Source organism: Muscardinus avellanarius, assembly GCF_963383645.1.
Source record: "Muscardinus avellanarius genome assembly, chromosome: 16".
Lineage (NCBI taxonomy): Eukaryota > Metazoa > Chordata > Mammalia > Rodentia > Gliridae > Muscardinus > Muscardinus avellanarius.
In genome coordinates, this window is record NC_137802.1 from 70,405,257 (window position 1) to 70,425,573 (window position 20,317).

Genomic DNA, 20,317 nt, shown 5'->3' on the forward strand with positions numbered 1-20,317 from the left:
GGTTGAAAATAGTTCGAAATATCCAAGGCATTATGACCGCTCTCCTTAAAAAGGAAGGGACTCCATTCCAACCACTGAGGAAGTCCACCAAGCCCAGGTCCAGACCCAGCCTCCAGGTCAAGTCCCAGCATGCCCTGGACACCTGGGGTCTTTCATTAGGGGGAGAGTGACCAGCCCCCAGACCCAAGGTGAGCTTGGCACCGGTGCGCCCACAACTTAGGGGCCATCTCGCAGGGTTGTCCCTCCTCTAAGGTAACATCGGCAGGGAGAGTGGGCAGGAGTGCCAGTGCCGCCGGCTGGTGGGAGGGACAGTGGTCTCCCTCGTGTGGGCCCTGGAGACCCTGCCCAGGGGCTGGTTACTTCTGTCTCTGTGTCCATCCACCCTTTTGTCCCCAGCTGATAGTCAGGGTGGGTCACGTTGTTGCCTAGTGAATGGAGAAGTGCGGAGGTTACAGGGCCAGAGAAAGGCTAGGGGAGAGCCTGGCCGCGGATGGGGGGGGCAGCTCACCTCCTCTGCTTCCTATGGACACGAGGACTAGCCATCTTCCCTACTCTAGCGCTCAGGAAGTCCTGCTGTGGAGGGGGCGGGGGCTGGAACACGTCCCTGGCTCTTCTGACAGCCGATGCGACACCCCCTGGGGCGGGCGCCTTCCCTAGCGCCCGCCCCAGGGGTGCGGCAACGACCCGAGGGGGCGGAGGGTACTTGCCCTCGGTGCCCGGGCTCACTATCACCCGCGGCTGCCCGAGCGCCGCCCGCTTAACCCTTGCCATCGCAGCGGCCAACTTGGGCTGCGTAAATAAAACCTCGCAGAAGGAGCCCCTTGCCCCGGGAGGGGGCGGAATCTCGTCCCCCCTCAGCGCTGGGCCTCCACATCCGCCCACATCTGGCCGCAGCTGGGCGCTGGGGGCGGGGGCGGGGCCCATCCCCATCCCCAACCCCATCCCCAACCCCATCCTCAACCCCATCCCCATCCCCATCCCCATCCTCAACCCCATCCCCATCCTCAACCCCATCCCCATCCCCAACCCCATCCCCATCCTCAACCCCATCCCCATCCCCATCCTCAACCCCATCCCCATCCCCAACCCCATCCCCAACCTCATCCCCATCCCCATCCCCAACCCCATCCCCATCCTCAACCCCATCCCCATCCCCAACCCCATCCCCAACTCCATCCCATCCCCATCCCCATCCCCATCCCCATCCCCAACCCGATCCCCACCCTATCCCCATCCTTAACCCCATCCCCAACCCCAACCCCATCCCCAACCCCATCCTCAACCCCATCCCCATCCCCATCCCCATCCTCAACCTCATCCCCATCCCCAACCCCATCCCCATCCCCAACCCCATCCCCATCCTCAACCCCATCCCCAACCTCATCCCCATCCCCATCCCCATCCCCAACCCCATCCCCATCCTCAACCCCATCCCCATCCCCAACCCCATCCCCAACCTCATCCCCATCCCCATCCCCATCCCCATCCCCATCCCCATCCTCAATCCCATCCCCATCCCCAACTCCATCCCATCCCCATCCCCATCCCCAACCCCAACTCCATCCCATCCCTATCCCCATCCTTAACCCCATCCCCAACCCCATCCCGTCCCCACCCCGGCCGGGAGGAGGGGCGCGCGGTCCAGCACCCGGGACTCCCCCGCCCCGCCCCGCCCCGCCCCCGCCCGCCCCCGCCCCTGACGGGCGTGCGGCGCAGCCAGTGCGCGCCGGGGGCGGCCCGTGCGGGAACCCGATCCGGGCGGCGGCGGGCGGGGGCGCGGGGAGGGCGGGCGCCCGCCTTCCTCCCCCATTCATTCGGCCGATCCCTCCGGGGGCCGCGGGGCTGCGGCGAGCTCTGCACGGCCCGAGCGCGGGCGCGGCGCCCCAGCCAGGAGGGGCCAGCCGGGCGCGACCCCCGCCCGCCGCCACCATGTCGGACCCCGCCGTCAACGCGCAGCTGGACGGGATCATCTCGGACTTCGAAGGTGGGCGCCGGCCGGGCCCGGGGGGAGTGCGCCGCGCGGGGTAGAGGGGAGGGGAGAGGGGACCCCGGGGCGCCCGCCCAGCCCTGGGACCCGGCCCGGGCCGCGCGGGGGTCGGAGCCCGCGCCCGCCGGAGTTTCCTTCCTTTAATTGTTGTTTGCCCCCCCCCCAGTTCTCGGGGCTTCCTCGGGGGGCTGGTCTGGGAAACCCGCCCCCCCTCGCAGCCCCGGGGCCTGGACGCCGGCGAGGGCGGGGGGGGTCCCACCGGCGGCCAGCCTCCCCTCCCCCACGCCAGCCCGGACGCCGAGGGGGCTCGCGGCTCGGCTTGGGGCGCCCCGGGGCCCCCTCCAGGCCGGGACACCCTGGTCCGCCTTCCCGAGCGGAGCGGCGGGCTGCGGGGCAGGGGGCCGGCGTGGCGGCGGGGAGGGCTCCTGGGCCCTCTTCGCCCAGCAAGAGTTTTGCGAAGTGTGGGTTGAGTCGGGGGCTTCTGGAGGTGGGCCTGGCGCCGCCCCTGCCCGAGCGCGCCCTGCGGGCCTCGTGACTGCCCGCCGGGGGCCGCGTCCTGCCCGCCCCCGAGTAAATACAGGCCGGGCCGGGAGGCGCACACAAAGGTCTCCGCCGCCGGGCAGAGCTTCCGAGGGCGGGCCGCCCTGCGCCCGGAGCCCCCGCCCCCGGAGCCCCCGCCCCCGGAGGGGCGCCCCGCAGCCTCGGGCCGAGTGCGCTGGTGGGCCGCCAGGGGGAGAGGCTGGGACAGAGTGCTCCCCACCCTCTGCCCAGAACCGGGCTGGAATCGGGGAGCCCAACCTAGTAGCCCACCTCGAGTCTATCCAGCCTTTGACGGGGGAGGGGAGTCCTTGGGGCCAGAGCCTTGCTCAGCTTGGAGAGAGGCGGAGGTGCGAAGGCCCCCAGGGGGTGGGGGTCCGGTGTCCAGCGGAGGCCTGGCAGAGCCACTCGGTCAACTCAGTGGTAGGGGCAGTTTTTATTTTTCAGATTCTAGCATTTTCCATTCTTGGTACCCCACAACCAGGGGTGTGGTGGGCCGGTGAGGGGTGATGACTACTGGTCCCCACCATGGGGCCCTCCCTGGGCGCCTTTGTACCCCGGGGTCTCCCCAGGTCAGCGGTGCTCTGGGTTACCTTCCGCAGGCCGGAATGAGAGAGGACTGTCCGGGTTGGTCCCTGAGCAGCCCCCCCCCCCCCTTCCTGCGGCATTTCACCCTCCCAACCTCCAGTTGGCAAGAGGCAGCCAGTTAGCTGGCCCGTCCCTTTGCTGTGGGGGTCTCTGCTCTCCTTGCCTGACCCGAGCCATGGAGCTGGTGGGCTTTCTGGGGCAGGGTGCAGGGTCTCCCCCTGATCTGTCTGGAGGGAGGGGGGACAGAGGCTTGGGGTGTGTTGGTTTTACCAGCTGACACAGTTAGCACGTGGAGACTGGTAGCGCCCCAGCTGCAGGGTCTTTGGGCATGAATTCATCCTTACTCATTCTGCCCCTCTGGGGGCTGCTGGGCCGGCTCCGGCTCTTGACCTCGCATTTAATCTCAGACAATGGCCTCATTGAGTGCATCCTGGTGCAAGGGCCGGTTGCCCTTTAACTCTGGGGACGATTTCGCGGCTTGGGAGCGTGGGCCTCGGTTTTTCTGGTGTTCCGAGTGTGTGTCAGTCTGCCTGTTGTGTTCAGCTGGGGAGTCGGCTGGCCTCAGAGCCCCCAGGCGTCCCCTGTGGAAGTGTGTGAGGTGTGTGAGTATACCTGACTGTATGCACAGGGAACTCGCGGGCTTCCGGGAGGGAAAGGCGGCCCTCCTCCCTGGTGCCCTGGGAACTGGGAGGGGAGTGGGTGGATGGGGAGATGCGGGTGGTTAGCTGGACCAGCAGGGAAGGGGGACTGTGGGCTCAGGGGAGAAGCAGGGGTGGGGAGGCCGACCTTGAGAGGAATAAGAATTTGGCTGCTTTGGTTGCAGGAGGAAGGAGGGCCCTTTCCAGCCAGGTTCCAAGCAGCGGGGAGGTTGGATGAGCTGGACCATGAGGGGCCTGGGGCCAAAGGAGGGGCTGACTTGCAGTTACCAGAGGCCGGAGGCCAGTGCAGCCAGGGTGTCCCGGGCTGAGCGGGAGCTGCGCCCTCCTCCCTCTCCTGGGAGTGCCAAGGCTGCCAATGAGGTCTCTCACCTGCTGTGTTGGTTTCTGCCAGGTAGGTCGCAAGAGGAGGGAGGAAGGTCCAGCTCTTCAGCAGCAGCCGTAAATGATGGTGCTTTGAGAGCCCGGAGGACCTGGCTCCTGTCACCGAGTGCGTGTTGGATGCTAAGGGGTGGAGGCTCCTGGGGCCCCCCTAAAGCAGGGCAGGCTCTGACCCATGGAGTCTCTGGGGCGGCTGTCTGTCTGTCTTTCTTCACTGAGTGGCTGAGGAGGGTCTGGCTAAGTTGCTGAGGCTGGCCTCCAACCTGTGACCTTGCTGGGTTTCCAGGTGTACACCACTGTGCCTGGCTCTTGGGCGATTTTCAAACCAAGCAGACAGCCTGCCTTGGAATCTGTTTCTGGAACATTTGGAGTTAGTGGCTGTGTCCAGGCCAGAGTAGCTGGGTAAGGCAGAGGGAGTGACGGGGAGGGCTGGGAGTACCCAGGTTAGAGCACTGTGGTCCTGCAGGGCAGCTGGGCACCTGCCTATGTGTGTGCTTTGCGTGTGTGTTCGTGGAGCAGGGAACTTCTGCTGATGCCCTGCATCCAGGGCACATCGGCGCCCTCCCACCCTCCACCTTTTCTTTTTCTTTCTCTTTCTTTCTCTCTCTCTCTTTCTTTTGTACTAGGGATGGAACTCAGGGGCATATTACGTCTGAGCTATACCCTCAACCCTATTTTTTTTTTTTTTTTTTGTGGTACTGGGGGTAGAACCCAGGGGCTTTCTACCTCCGGGCTATATTCCCAGACCTGTTTTATATTTTATTTGGAAACAGGGTCTCACTAAATTACTGAGAGCCTCACTAAGTAGCTGAGGCTGGCTTCGAACCCGTGCGATCCTCCTGTCTCAGCCTCCCAAGCGCGGGGATTACAAGCGTGCGCCACCACGCCCGGCTCCTCAACCCTATTTTTTATTCTTTGTTTTGAAACAGGGTCTCACTGAGTTGCAAAGGGCCTCACTAAGTAGCTGAGGCTGGCCCGAATGCATCCTCCTGTCTCAGCCTCCTGAATGCTGGGATTACAAGTGTGTGACACCTCCCCCTTACCATCTCCTGCCTTGTTTGTTTGTTTGTTTGTTTATTTTTGTGGGGTACTGAGGATCGATCCCAAAGAAATTCTGCCTCCGAGCTACACCCCAGCCCTATTTTTTACTCTTTATTTTCAAACAGGGTCTCTCACTGAGTTGCGGAGGGCCTCACTAAGTAGCTAAGGCTGGCCGCAAACCTGCGATCCTCCTGTCTCAGCCTCCAAGCTAATTTTTATTTTGAGATAGGGTCTTTCTAGGTTCCCAGGCTAGCTCCCAACTTGTGACCCTCCTGCCTCAGCCTGCCTGCTGCTGCCTTTTGTGTTTTTAGCCCTGTGTCAGCGTCCTCCCACTGCCCTCCCTACTCCTCCCCTGCCCCCTGAGGACAGAGGAGCTCAGTCTATCAGCCTCGGGGTCCCCACCCCACTCTGCTGGGGACCGGGGCGGCATCCCTCCTTCGCTGGCCCTTTAAGGAAAGTCCCAGGGCTCTTGGGAGATTCCCCACATATGGGCAGGGGAAAAATGTTCTGTATTTTGTTGAATCCGTCTCTGGAGTCTCACTTCCCACTTGTCTGTAACTTCCCACTTCCCAGCACAAAGGGCCTTGAGAAGACTCTGGCATCCCTGGCTCTCTGTGCCGCACGGGGGTGGCGAGAAGGGGACCCCTTCCTCTGCTTTGCTCCTGGTCGGCGGAGGCCCGGGGCAGTTGGACGGCCTAGTCTCTCGAGAACGCAGGCCAAATCCGTTATCGCAAACGCGATTACAACTTGGGTCTCCCGTGTAACAAAAGCCTTCCCCGGTGCCAGCTGCTGGCCGGCTTTCCTCTGCGGGGTTGCTGGAGCCGCATTTGCATGTCCAGAAAGAATCCTCAAGGTTCTGGATGTTTGTTGAAACAGATCTGGCTCAGGACACAGACACTCTATGATTCTGCAGCTGAGAGATGTTGGCTGTCCCCCAGAGGGGACCCTTGAGCTGTGTCCTGGGGGAGGACTCCCGGGTAAGAAGGCTTCATGAGGATGGGAGAAGGTCCCATCCTCTGGGACCTGGGCGCTGGTGATGTCTGGACCCAGGTATACTTTCCTCCCTGGGGAAAAGGTCTGTTGTTTGGAGGTGGCTGCACACCTGTCCCTAATTAGTGCCCGTGGGCCTCTTGCAGGAGGAGCCCTGCTCTCTAGGCAGCGCTCAAGGCTTCGGGGAGTACCCCCTTCCTGCTCTTTGCACTGAGGAGGCTGCACAGCGGAACCTCACTGGGGCTGGGGGTTGGGGGGCTGCAGTTAAGATGGTCCAGGTCTCTGTTAGGAATCCCACAACTTTTGGGGTCATTAGTGCTGTGTGTCCAGAGCCCAGCACCAGGCAGGCCAGCTGGCTCTGTTGCAATCAAGGTTGTCCAGTGAGGAGGGAAGGCACCCCAGCCCCAGCACTGGTAGAATCACAGTCCCGACTGGCCGGCCTGTGGCTGCATTGAGGGTTGGTTACCGGGGCGGCGGAGGCATCTGTCTGGAAGTGCTTTCTGGGGCCTGTGGTTCACCAGGGAGGGTCTGACGGCGGCTGGTGGGCAGAGTTTGCATCCAGGAGCATGCACGCGGCAGCCTGGGGGCCATGCGGCTTACCTCACTGCGCCATTTCAAAGCTGTGCGGCCCGGGGCTCAGTTTCTCCGCTCACCCGAGTCTCTGCTGCCTGCCCGCGCGTTCAGTGGAGGTATAAACGTGCACGGCCTGCCTCGTGGGGTGTGGGGGTGTCTCTGCAGCTCTTGGAACTGGGGGACTTTTGCACAGGCACACGCAGGTGCTGGGTGGCGGAGGGGCACAGGAAGGACCTGTCTGACCCCTCTGTGGTCACCATTTAGGATGGCCAGAGCCTATGGAGCCCTGGGCGCCCCTGACTCTAGCAGATACGCAGGCTCTTGGTGGGACTGCAGGTGTCACGGTTCTGTTCTTGGAGGTTGGGTCCACATGGGAGACAGGGTTCCTCTGGCTTGGAGGTGGTCCCTGAATCACCCCTGCCACCCCTATGTCCACCCCAGGGCATCACGGAAGGGTGCCCACATACGCAACCACAGGGTCAAGTGCGACAGGCACAGGGGTGCGTGCCTGGTGCCTGGACTGCAGAGAATCCTGCAGCCCGAGAGGCGGGGTCCCGTCAGGAGGGCGCGGCGGCTGGCGCCTCCTTATACACGGAGTCCTTACACGCAAGGGCTGATTGGTGCATGGCAGCGGGCGTGGGGTGGCTCATGCTTGTAATCCTTGAACTTAGAAGGCCAGGATAGGAAGTTCTCAAGTTCGTGGTCAGCCCCAGCTCATAGTGAGTCCCTCCACGACTTAGACCCTGTTTCAAAATAAAGAATAAAGCCGGGCATGGTGGCACAAAGTTTGTAATCCCAGTATTTGGGAGGCTGAGACAGGAGGATCGCAGGTTCCTGGCCAGCCTCAGCTACTTAGCGAGGCCCTCTGCAACTAAGTGTGAGACCTTGTTTCAAAATAAAGAATAAAAAAATAGGGCTGGGGGTGTAGCTCGGAGGTGGACTGCTTCTGGGTTCCATCCCCAGCCCCACAATGAATGCATGAATGAATAAATAAATAAGTAAATATGAATAAATAAGTAAATAATAGGGCTGAGATGTAGCTCAGAGGATTCAATCCCCAGTACCACAAAAAAAGTAAAATAAAATAAAGCCCCAGATAATGTCACCTCTCGGTTCATCCCAGAGAACCCAGCCAGGAAGCAAGTTCCTGCTTTTCCTCTTAACCAAGCCACTGAGGAAAACCGGTCCCACGGTGACTCTTTTTCCAAAGTCCTCATGTTTTTTCCCAAATTTGGAAGCTCTGGGGAGTCTCTGGAACACAGTCCCAGAAAACCCAAGGATTTGTCATCCCTCCAGCGAGAACGCCCTACCAGCTGGCCTCTGGACACCCCTGGCGCCTGGAGGGCATTGCTGGGTTCGAGCTGTCTAATTTGGTCTGGACAGCGCCCCGAGGCTCCATTCAGACGGGACAGCAGGCGCTGGAGAAGCTTCAATTTGCTGTCATTTTAAAAAGTTCTGCCTCTGCCCAGAAATTGAGAGAGAGGGACCAGAGGATGACCTCTATTGCAGTGGGGCGTATAAACATCGAACCCCCAGGGCTACCCGCGTGCCCCGTGGGGGCTTACGTGCCCTCTGTAGCAGCCCAGCTGGCAGGACCCCCAGCTCCCGAGATCACCCAGGGGAGGCTGGAGAGCCAGGGTGGGACCCTACTCTACCTTTCTTTTATGGTACTGGGGATTGGACTTAGGGGAATTCTACCTCTGAGCTACACCCAGCACATTTTCTCTCTTCTCTCTCTTCTCTTCTCCTCTTCTTCTTCTTCTTCTCTCTCTCTCTCTCTCTCTCTCTCTCTCTCTCTCTCTCTCTCTCATTTATTTATTTATTTATTTATTTTTGCGGGTCTGGGGATGGAACCTAGGGATATTCTACCTCCAAGTTACTCCCCCAGCCCTATTTTTTCTTCTTTATTTGGAAACAGGGTCTCACTGATTTGCAAAGAGCCTCACTAAGTAGCTGAGGCTGTCCACAAACCGCGATCCTCCTGTCTCAGCCTTCCAAATGCTGGGATTACCAGCGTGCGCCACCACACCGGGCTCCCAGATTTTATAACCCACAGCTAGTGGTAGGAAGGAGTTTTTTGGCCCTTTGGGGGGCCCTGGCCTGGGGAGGATCCCTGGCACCTCCTTGTCCCCTGGGAACAGCCTCCTGGGCCACACACAGCCCCCTCTCTGCTTCCAGGAGGTTTGAGGGCAGACCAGTCTCATCTTTCTTTGGGGAGGGAGGAGGTCAGCCCAGGCACTGGAGTGTGCTCAGGTGGGCCCCTTGCCCCTTCCCTCCCCAGGCCCAGGCCTGCAGGTGGCAGGGTCCTGTGCCCTGCTCCGCTCCTGGGGACTTGCTCTCTCCGCAGGCTCTTGTTCCCCCTCTGCTCGGGGATCCCGGCCTGCTCTCCACGTGGGTGGGCGCGTTGCCTGTGAGGGGCAGGCCAGGCCCTGCCCGTGTCCCCGAGAGACTGATGCTATCTACAGTCAAAGCCGGCAAGCTTTCCTGGCTCCGCACCAGGCCCGGAGGGGGCCGGAAGAGCCGGGGCTGGAGTGTCCTGGAAATTAGCTGCCCGCCATTTGGTTCTTTTTCTTTAGTTCAGAAACGAGGTGCCGGCACGTCACCATTTCTGTCGCGGGTGCAAGAAGACAGTGTCACCATTTCTGTCGCGGGTGCAAGAAGACAGTGTCCGCACGCGGCGCGGGTGTCCAGCCTCTGTGCGCGTGCTGGGAGGCCCAGAGAGCGAGGGGGACTTGGGTGGTGAGACAGGCCGCTGGGGGAGAGGCCCTGTTAACCCGGCCCCGTGCAGCAGGGCTGCAAACCTCTGGGTTTGCGATAGGTAGCCCTGAGGCCTGGCCTCCCCCGGCAACCTCGGGAAGGGCTTCTGTGGCTTTTTATTATTTTTTTCAACTACAGAAGAAACTCTTGGCCTCCGGGGTTTTGGGGGTTAGGGTCAGGAGTAGCTGAAGATGGGGGGTGGAGGCCAGGTCTTGCCCCCTCCTTCTGAGTGACCTCTCCTTTCCCCTCTTTTAGCCCCCCCCCACACACCCTGGAGACAGTCTTGGGGCAGCTGGGGGCAGAACCCGGGTACTGGTGAGGGAGCAGCTCTTCCCCGGGCCTCGCAGCAGCCACAGAGAGGTCAGGCGAGGAGGGGATGCTCAAATATTTACCCCTCTCCTAATGCTTTAGCGATGGAGCCGGGCTCCTGCGCACAGCTGCTTGGAGCCAGCTGCAGGGTGGGGGCCCTCCCTGCCTCTGAATTCTTTGTCTCTGACCCAAGCCCGGCCTTTCCAGCTGTTCCCCGCGGCTCACAGGCATCCCCTCTGACCAGGCTGGCCCTGGCTATTTCTCATGACCGGTTCCTTTTGTCAAGGCCGACTGTAATCCTGGGCAGTGCCTTTGGCCCTGGCATCCCACTCCCTACTCCACTCCCTGCTGCTGGGACCTGCCCCCGGGCCCCTGCATGGTGCCACCAGAAAAGGGGCACCCAAAGCAGGCCAACTGCTGGGGGCGTGATGGGAATCTCAGGCCACTGCCAGTGGTAAGTGGGGACCCCTGAGCCCCAAGCCTGGGATCTGGGCGGCCCCTGGGGGCAGCACGTCTGAGATAGGAGGAAGCGCGTCCTTGTCCTCGGCGCTGGGCCTGCGCCATCTCGTCCATACTGCCGCGTTGGGTGGGTCATTAGGTTTTCTGTGCCTTGGTTCCCCATCTATCAATGGGGCAAGAGTGGACCCCTGTCTTGGGGTGGTCCGGAGGTTGTGTGAGCAGCTCAGCAGGTCAGCACTCAGTAAACGTCAACAATTAGGGTCCTTTCAACAATTTCCCCACATGTCCTGCAGGGTGTTCGCCCCTCTGGAGAGGGGGAAGAAGGAATGTCCTTATGTCTGTCCCAGGAGGCCGATTATCAGCAGGAGGGAGGCTTCTCTCCAAGCTACACCCCCAGCCCTATTTTATTTTATTTTTGTTTGTGATACTGGGGATGGAACTCAGGGGCGCACTGTACCTCCAAGCTACACCCCCCAACCCTATTTTTTAGTTTTTTGAAACAGGGTCTCACTGAGTTGCAAAGGGCCTCACTCCCTAATTAGCTGAGGCTGTCTGAGAATCGCCATCCTCCGGTCTCAGCCTCCTGAATATTGGGATTGCAAGTTATCTTTGTATTTTGAAACAAGGTCTTGCTAAGTTGCTGAGGGGCTTGCTAAATAGCGGAGACTGTCCTCAAACCTGTGATCCTCCCGTCTCAACCTCCCCAAGTACTGGCATTACAAGCATGTATTACCACGCCCAGCTCCATTTTATTTTATTTTATTTTATTTTATTTTATTTTATTTTATTTTGAAACAAGGTCTCCCAAAATTGCTGAGGGGCTTGCTAAATTGCTGAGACTGGCCTTGAACTTGTGATCCTCTTGTCTCAGCCTCCCAAGTACAGGTCTTCCTGGCATGTCCCTCAGGCCCTGGCTGTGAGGCTTTGTCTTTCTTAGGTGACACCATGAAGGCCTTGGCCAGGTTTGGGGATCTTGTGACCAACACAGCCTCTGTCCTCAGCAGGGCCCAGTTCACGGCTGAGTTCTGTGTGTCCTTCAGTTTGTGACTGCCCGGGAACCGAGGAGGCCGGATATTGTCCTTGGGTGACTGCCGGGAAGGTGGGGGCGGGCAGAGCCGCTGAGCTGGCAGTGTTGCCGGCCAGGGCCGCCTCCTGGATGTTTGTGGAGTGGGGCTTCCTTCTACGATCCCAAGAGAGGAAGCCCCACAGAGACACCCAGTGTCCAGGCCCGCCGGCCTTGCTGAACTAGATAGACTATTAGCTAGACCATAAACGGGTGCCGACAAGCACTTTTTTTTTTCTTTTTGCAGTGCTGGGGATTGAAGCCAGAGCCTCCCCCATCGAGCCAGGTGTTCTATGGCTGGGCTGCGCCCCAGCTCTCAGCAGTTTATTTTTTGTGTGATGCTGGGGATGGAACCCCAGGGGCGTTTTACCTCTGAGCTACAGCCCTTTTCTTTCTTTCTTTCTTTCTTTCTTTCTTTCTTTCTTTCTTTCTTCCTTTCTTTCTTTCTTTCTTTCTTTCTTTCTTTCTTTCTTTCTCCCTTCCTTCCTTCCTTCCTTCCTCCCTCCCTTTCCTTCACCTCCCTTCCCCTCCCTTCCCCTCCCTCCCTCCCTCCCTTCCTTCCTTCCTCCCTTCCTTTCTCTCTCTCTCTCTCTCTTTCTCTCTCTCTCTCTCTCTCTCTCTTTCTTTCTTTCTTTCTGTACTGGGGATGGAACTCAGGGGCATTCTACCTTCGAGCTATACCCCAGCCTTATTTATGATTCTTTATTTTTGACACAGGGTCTCACCAAGTTGCAAAGGACTTAAGTAGCTGAGACTGTCTGTGAACTGCAATCCTCCTGTCTTAGCCTCCTGAATGCGTGCGCCACCACGCCCGGCCGGCTATTCTTTATTTTGAAACAGGTCTCACTGAGTTGCAGAGGGCCTCACTAAGTAGCTGAGGCTGTCCACGAACCGCGATCCTCCGGTCTCAGCCTCCCGAGTGCTGGGACAACAAGTGATCGTCACCGCGCCCGGCTCAGCAGCCTATTTTTTAACAAGCTCCTGAAAATTCTACTCAACAGCCCGAGCTTCTGAGCTTCCGAGGGCTGATACGGAATCAGCACTTTAGAATTATGGGGACCTGGGCGTGGTGGTGTGTGCCTGTGATCCCAGGGACTCTGGAGCGGAGGCAGGAGGATTCTTAGGGAAAGTTTGTCTCAAAATGAAAAGAAAAAGGGTGCCGGGCGTGGTGGCGCACGCTTGTAATCCCAGCATTTGGGAGGCTGAGACCTGGAGGATCGCGGTTCGCGGACAGCCTCAGCTACTTAGTGAGGCCCTCTGCAACTCAGTGAGACCCGGTTTCAAAATACAGAATAAAAAGTAAGGTAGGGGGTGTAGCCCAGAGGTCAAATGTCCCTGAGTTCCATCCCCAGACCCACAAAAAAAAAAAAAAAAAAAAAAAAAAAAGAAAAGAAAGAGGGTTGGGGGTAGAGTATCTGAGTTCAGTCCTTCATTGTACACACAACACACACACACACACACACACACACACACACACACACACACACGGCATCGAGAGAGTGGTCCAGGAACGTGTAGGGTCTCAGCTGCAGAAGCTCCATGAAGCCCGAGGCAAGGGCCCTCTATGAGCCTGCTTAAAAATGTGCACCCTGCCCCCCACCAATCCAAAGAGGAGGGTGATATCTGTCAAACACTGAGGGTGGAGCCTGTAATCCCAGTACTTGGGAGGCTGGGATAGGAGGATCGCAGGTTTGCTGCCAGCTTCAGCAACACGGTGCGGCCTTTCACAGCTTAGTGAGAAGCTGTTTCAAAATAAAAGGAGCTGGGGGTATAGCTCAGAGGTAGAATGCCCCTGGGTTCAACCCCCAGCAACATACACACACACTAAAAATATTAAAGAAATAAAAAATAAAAAGGCTGGGAGCGTAGCTTGGAGGTAGAATGCTGCTGGGTTCCATCCCCAGCGCTAAAATAAAAAAAAAGAAAAAGAGAAAAAAAAGGTAGTGGTTATTTGGGTTTTGGGTTTATAGGTTTTCCCCCCTATATTTTATACATATCCTGCCTTGTGCCTAATAGAGGGAAAAGGCAATAGATGTTATTTTTAAAAGTTCATTGTTAAAAAGAAAAATAGCTCACCCAAACAAATCTCCCAGCTGTGTTTGAGAGAGGAGGCGGCAGAGGCCCTGGTTGGTGGGAAGCGGGCGGGTGCCCAGGCCTGGCTGGTTCTTTCCGGCCTCAGCTCTGGGCCTGGCGCTGGCTGTATCCATTCGCCAGGATGGGAGCACAGGCGCCGCCCCTGCAGTCACAGCTGGCCGCTGCGATTTTGGCCACAAGGACGGTGGGCTGGAGCTGGGGCCGGGGTCCTCCTGGGTTCCGCAGGGTGCGATGGGCCGGCCCTCCCATCTACTGGCATTTGGAGCTGCAGGGCATAGTTGGTCCAGGAGGGAGAGGGTGATGGTGCTGGTTGTTGACACTGTGGGTCACCGTGTCCAGGGTGGAAGCAACTTAGCCCAGCTCTCCCTGTTCTTTATCAGAAAACTGAGACCAGAGCCGTCATCCGCCGGGCGCTGGGTTGGGCATAGGTGCCTCCATGACTCTTGTTCCCTGCCCTGGTAGCGCCCCCCCACCCCCCGTGGTTCCAGTATATCCATAGGGCCCCCCCCCTTTCACATGGATCAGCTATGCAGGGGACAACTTGTTTAAAATCCTCAACTTGGCCGGGCGTGGTGGCGCACGCTTGTAACCCCAGCATTTGGGAGGCTGAGACAGGAGGATTGCTCAGGTTCGCAGCCAGCCCCAGCTACTTAGCGAGGCCCTCCGCAATTTAGTGAGACCCTGTTTCAAAATAAAGAATAAAAAATCGGGCTGGGGGTGTAGCTCAGAGGCAGAATGCACCTGGGTTCAATCTCCAGTATTGCAAAATAATAATAATAATAATAATAGTAATAATAATAATAAATAAAATCCTCAACTTTTAGTTGGGAGAAGAATGATTCCCACCGGGTCCGGCTTTGGGCTATTGGGCAGGGTCCTGAAGGAGCACAGCTCCTGGGCAGTGTTGGGTGGGTGAGGCCTGCCCTCTTGCAGCACCCTGTCCCTGCTGCCCACAGGTGGCAGGAGGGGCCTGGCTGCCTGGGGGCTTCATTAGATGAGAATTTGGGAGGTGCACCTGCTCCCCTGCCAGGCAGGTCAGGGGTCATGGGGATGAATCACTTGCTCCGGGCTATGGGGCAGATGGGGTTGGGTCAGGGGTCAGCCAGAGAGGTCTCAGGCCCAAGGGTAGAGATAACCATAAACAACCCTTGCAGTTTGGCTTTCAGTTTATGGCTGCTTGTGTTCTGGACTGAGCAGCAGGTGACTGGAGGGACCCCTGCCTTTGGAGAGGCATCTCTGGACTTTCTCTTTTGGAAAGAAAATGAGGACACGGGTGTGTGTGTGTGTGTGTGTGTGTGTGTGTGTGTCACTGTACGGACACCTGGGGCTGGGCACAGTGTCCAGTCTGCCTGGAGGGAGATGCACCCCCACACATACCCAGGAGGATTTTCCTACACTCTTCGTTGAGGGGCAGCTGAGCAAATGGCTCTGGAGGCTGGAAGTCCAGACTCGAGGCGTCTGCAGGGCAGGTTCCATCTGGGGACTCCGGGGAGAATCTGCCCCAGGCCCCTCTTAGTCCTGACGGCTCCTGGCCATCCCCGTTACTTGGTGTGTAGATGCGTCCCCCCAATCTCCACACCACCTTCTTGATGTCTCTCTTTACTTTTCTGGGGATCGGGAAACCAGGCTCTGCCGTCCCAACCTGTGTGTCTTGGGTGACCATGGCTTCTGGTCTCCTTTCTGGGGGCTCCTGTCTCTGAACCTTGGAGTGGCTTGAGGCTCCGGAGGAGGCTGGCTTGTCCCCGAGGAACCCCGATGGGCGGATGGGGCAGAGGGGTGGCCACTCATTCCCCCAGAGAGATTCAGCCGCCTCTGTGTATCTGGCATGGTGGACCAGACTCTCCTCTGGAGTCCACCTCCGTCATGGGCAGCCACTGTCCCCTGGGCTGCCTGGGGCTGTGCTGTTGCCCTTTTCCCGTCCCTGCAGGGCTCCCCCGTCTCAGCTGCTCCTCCTTTCTGGGCCCCGTGTTCTCCTGTGGCTTCTGAGCAGCCCCCAGGGCACCCCAAGTTCTGCCCAGCTCAGGTTCTGCTTGGCTGGGGGCTGCGCCCGGCTCACTCTGGTTTCTGGGGACCTTTAAGTTCTAGGTGGCTCCCTGGGGAGGGCCGACGACCCAGAGGGGAGCCCCGGAGGGCCAGGAGCCCCAAGGCTTTGCCTGGCCCCCTCCCCTGGGCTGTTAGGAACCCTGGGTGGCCCCTCTTCTGGAGCTACCCCCTCAATCTCTGGCATCTTCTCCGTGCCCAGCTGTGGCCTCGCCTGCACAGCACACCTATCTTTTTTTGTTTTTTGTGACCTCCTTTGCCAAACCCCTCCGATTTTTGAGGGTGGAGATTAAGCGTACCGCATTCTCGGGAGCAGCAGAACCCAGACCCGGCAGCCAGCTGGGGCCATGCAGAGCCCAGCAGTCCCGGTGGCTCGGTCCCTCCCGGCACTGGGGAGCTGAGATGGGCGAGTCTGGAGGTGCGGGCAGCTGCTGTCCTGGGCGCTGCTCTGACCAGAGCTTGAACTCTGCCCCCTGGCTTCACCGTCCCCTGTAATTAGGCAGCAACTCATATTGGCTTGGGCCTTCTGGCCCTCTGGCTCCCGGGCTGCCGTGATTAATGGAAAACTCCACCTGGGCCCAGTGGCCCCTGGTATGGGGCTTGCTTGCTTTTTTTCTTTTTTTTCCTTTTCTTTTCTTTCTTTCTTTTTTTTTTCTTCATTTTTAAAGTGCTTCTAGCATTTTCTTCAGCAGTAAGTGTGGTGAGGACGGAGGGGTGGTTCCCTTGACTGGCCACATCAGGAGTGACCACCACCTCTGTGTGCGGTGACCAGGCTGGGCACAGAGAGGAGGAGTAGCCTGCCCAGGACACTGGACTTGCACGCTGACCCCCACCTGGCAGCAGACACCCACGGGCACCTTGCTCAGGGGTTCTGGGGGCTTGAGGTCACAGAGGGGGCGCAGGCAGGCAGGGAGGAGGGGCCTCTTCATGCAGGGGGCCTTGGAGTGGGGTTAGCCATGTTTGGGGAGCAGTGGGCTCCCCGTGTAGTTGGGGGTGGGGTAGGAAGGAGTCGAGAAGGTGTCCGAGCGACCCTTCAGAGGGCAGGGCTGTGCTCTGACCTGGAGCCAGCTCCTCGGGGTAGGATGGCGAGCTGAGGACCAGGCTCCCAGTGGGGCGGCCAGAGGATGTGCTTAATGCTCAGTGGAGTTCCTTCTCTGGAACTCCAGAGCCTTGGAGCCTCAGGCCTGCAGGCTGTGGCTTTTTGTGGTGTGTGTGTGTGTGTGTGCGCGCATTTGTAATACTGAGGATTGAATCCAGGGGCATTCTACCTCTGAGCTATACCCCTAACCCAATTTTTTAATAATTTAATTTTCTACCTCCGGGTTACACTCCCAGACCTATGTTATATATATTTTTTTATTTGGAAACTGAGTCTCAAGCCAGTGAGGCTGGCTTCGAACCTGTGCAATCCTCCTATCTCCGCCTCCCAAGCGCAGGGATTACAAGCCTGCGCCACCACACCTGGCTTATTATTAGTGTGTGTGTGTGTGTGTGTGTGTGTGTGTGTGTGTGTGTGTGTGTGTATTTTATTGGGAATGGAACTCAGGAGCATTCTACCTCTGAGCTTACAACCCTGGCCCTATTTTTTTAGTCTTTTTATATTTATTTATTTATTTATTTATTTGGTACCAGGGGTGGAACCCAGGGGCTTTTCTACCTCTGGGCTATATTCCCAGAACTACTTTATACTTTATTTGGAAACAGGGTCTCACTGAGTTGCTGAGAGCCTCACTAAGTAGCTGAGGCTGGCTTTGAACCTGTGTGATCCTCCTGTCTCAGCCTCCCAAGTGCGGGGATTACAAGTGTGTGCCACCACGCCTAGCTTTAGTCTTTTTATTTTTGATTTGCAAAGGACCTTCCTAAGCTGAGGCTGTCCACGAGCCTCGATCCTCCTCTGCCTCTGGAATGCTGGGATTACAAGTGTGCACTACCATGCCTGGCTGCTTTTTGTGTTTTTAAAGTTGGTTGCCTTCCAGGGGGAACTTTCTGACCCATGGAGGCTGGAAAGGTCTTCTGATCCCCAGGTAGCCACACCCAGGGCCCCACAGCTTTCAGGGCAGAGCGCCTGACAGCTTTCGTCCCTTGCCCCTCCTCTGGCTTCTCGGAGGGGGAGCCCACAGTGGGCTGAAGGGGGAGGTTAGGCCCATTCTGTTGGCGTGACAACCAGTTGGTTCCAGATGTGCTTGCGGGCCTGTATCTGTAATTTAGTCAAGAAAAACAGGGAGTCGTGCATCTTAGAGTGACATTTACAGTCTGCCTGGAATGACCCTGTGGCTGCTTGGACCAGGGGTGCTAGGTGGAGGGCGGGAGAGCCCCCCTTCCAAGAAGAGGGCCCCCTTAGGAGCATCTGTGGAGGCCTGAGCTCTGCTGTGGCTGTCTGATGGGGTCTGTCACTGGTGGGAGGTGTCTCCCCTACCCTACTGGTCACCAGGACCCTTCTCTGGTAGGGACGGTGTCCGCCACAGGTAGGGTGACCGTGTAACTTACTGCCCCACGGCATCTGGGAGTGAAAGGGCTGTGAGTGATTTCAAGTGTGAGTTGGGAGCTTCTCAGGTAGACCGGACGTATGGATACCTTCTGGGGTGGGCTCTGTGGCCAGCTGGGACCGGGCAGCAGAAGGGGGTGAGGCCTTTGTCAGTGTGAAGGGGGGGCAGCTGGTGGCTGGCGAGGCAGGGGGAGGCTGAGGCCGCTCTTACCAGGCGACACCTGGGCACCTGGGTCCCCGTCTCAGGACTGGTGACTCAGAGGTAGAAGGTGGCTTCAGAATGGACAGGTGTTTACGAAGCCGAACAGACCAGGCATGGCAGTGCGTGCCTATAATCTTAGTACTTGGGCAACTGAGACAGAAGGATCACAGATCGGAGGCCAGCCTCAGTAATTTAGTGAAATCCTTAGCAACTTAGCCAGACCCTGCTTCAAAATAGAAGATAAAAAGGACTGGGGGTGCTGGGCATGGTGGTGCACACCTGTAATCTCAGTACTTGGGAGGCTGAGACAGCAGGATCACGTGTTCGCAGCCAGCCTCAGCAACTTAGTGAGGCCCTCTGCAATTTAGCGAGAACGAGACCGTGTTTCAAACTAAAGAATAATAAAAAAGCCGGGCGTGGTGGCGCACACTTGTAATCCCCGCGCTTGGGAGGCTGAGACAAGAGGATCGCACGGGTTCGAAGCCAGCCTCAGCTACTTAGTGAGGCTCTCAGCAACTTAGTGAGACCATTTCCAAATAAAATATAAAAAATATAAAAAAAAGGTCTGGGAGTATAGCCCGGAGGTAGAAAGAAAGCCTCTGGGTTCCACCCCCAGTACCACCAAACTCAAGAATAAAATAAGGCTGGGAGTATAACTGGGAGGTAGAATTCCCCTGGGTTCAATCTCCAGTACCGCACACACACATAAAAAAGGGGTGGGGTTGTAGCTCAGAGGTAGAATGCCCCTGGGTTAAATCCCCAATACCACAAAGAGAAACTAGTAATAATAACTATTATTGGTGTTATAATAATTACTATATTACCATACAACATTTTAGTATTATTATTATTAATAATAATAATGATAAAAGATTCTTCTCCAAATAAGGGCCTATTCCCAGGTTCCAGCTTTTAGGACTTAGATGTGTCATTTCGGGTGCGTTACTATTTGGCCTACCACATTTGCAGACCCAGAGCGGATGCCGTGTCCTCCGCAGACAGCAGACACGCGGGGTGGGTTGTGGAAGCCGTTGTTAAGGAGGCTGTTAGGACTTCTGCCCATTCGGCTGGATGCCACTGGCTGGGATGGGGAGGCGCTGGTTCAACCCATGGCTGGCCTTGCTGGGTTGGTCGAGCATCCTCCAAGAAGAATCAGTGCATAAGGAAGCCGGGCTAGGTGGTAGAGCGCCGGCCCGGCCCAGTGTAGATCCCTGGGACCAGCTGTTGACTCCCATTACCACGGAGCTGCCCATCTGTTGGTGTCCTGCGCTGAAGGGACCCAGGGTTTCTGAGCTCCCTTTCTGGAAGGAAGGGTCTTCAGAGGCTGCCGCGCACCATGCCTTCGGGGGCTGCACGCTGGAGCTCCTGGCGCCTGCCCGGGGAGGAGGGACTCTTGTTTATTTCTCTTGGCCTCATCTGGGAATCCAGCCTGAGGCCTGACATCTCGGGCCTGTTCATTCTCTCATCCTCGTTCCAGAGCCGCCGGGCTCCCCACGTGGGGGCGGCTATGGGCAGGAAGAACCCACGTGCCAGGCCTTCCAGGCCCAGAGAAGGACACCTCCTCCTAAGGCCTCAGAATAGTCAGAGGGGCGGCGTGCCCGGCACCCGGCTCAGCCCTGGGCTTAATGGCACCCTCGGTTCCTCCCTGGGAGCCAGAGACCTCCCAGCAAGACCAAAATTCTCAGGGCTGAGTGGAAATGTCTAGCTTTTCTTCCTGCCAGGGGGCCGCGTTGGACCCTTGGTGGGAGTGTGCTGGACATCAAAGGTGGGTGTGTGTCTGGTTAGAGGCGGGGCAGGGCCGGGATGGGCCATGGTCCGCGGTCTGGGCCTCCATCCGCGGGTCCTGTGTGCAGAGAAGCCCTTGGCCACACTGAGCTGGCGCCCTTGGCAGCGCGGGCCAGCGGGGAGATGGGGTGTCACAAAGAGTGGGGGCAGTAGCGGGTTCTGAGCTGTGGGCGCGGCACTCTCCGTCCTTTTCCTCCGACTCTCTGCAGGTTTGAGGTGTCTGGCTGGAGAGCTTCCTCTGCCTTTATTTGTAATTTGCCCTGGTCCTTGTCCTCGTCCTTAGAGGAGACCCTCTGTGGGGCGCCCAGGGCTGGCCGCCATGCTCAGCGGGCTGTTTACTGACCTCCCGCACAGCTCCACTTGGGTCCAC

The 20,317-nt window shown here is 58.1% G+C and overlaps 1 protein-coding gene across 1 annotated transcript in view; it reads left to right on the plus strand.

The window, feature by feature from the left end:
- Nucleotides 1–1,929: 1,929 nt before the first annotated feature.
- SEPTIN9 (septin 9) overlaps nucleotides 1,930–20,317 on the plus strand; it is a gene marked incomplete at both ends in the record, with an annotated part of 102,243 nt that continues 83,855 nt past the window's right edge. Inside the window, one exon of the mRNA XM_080712622.1 lies at nucleotides 1,930–1,984. Coding sequence (XP_080568748.1) covers nucleotides 1,930–1,984 — 55 coding nt within the window. The remainder of the gene's footprint in view (nucleotides 1,985–20,317) is intronic.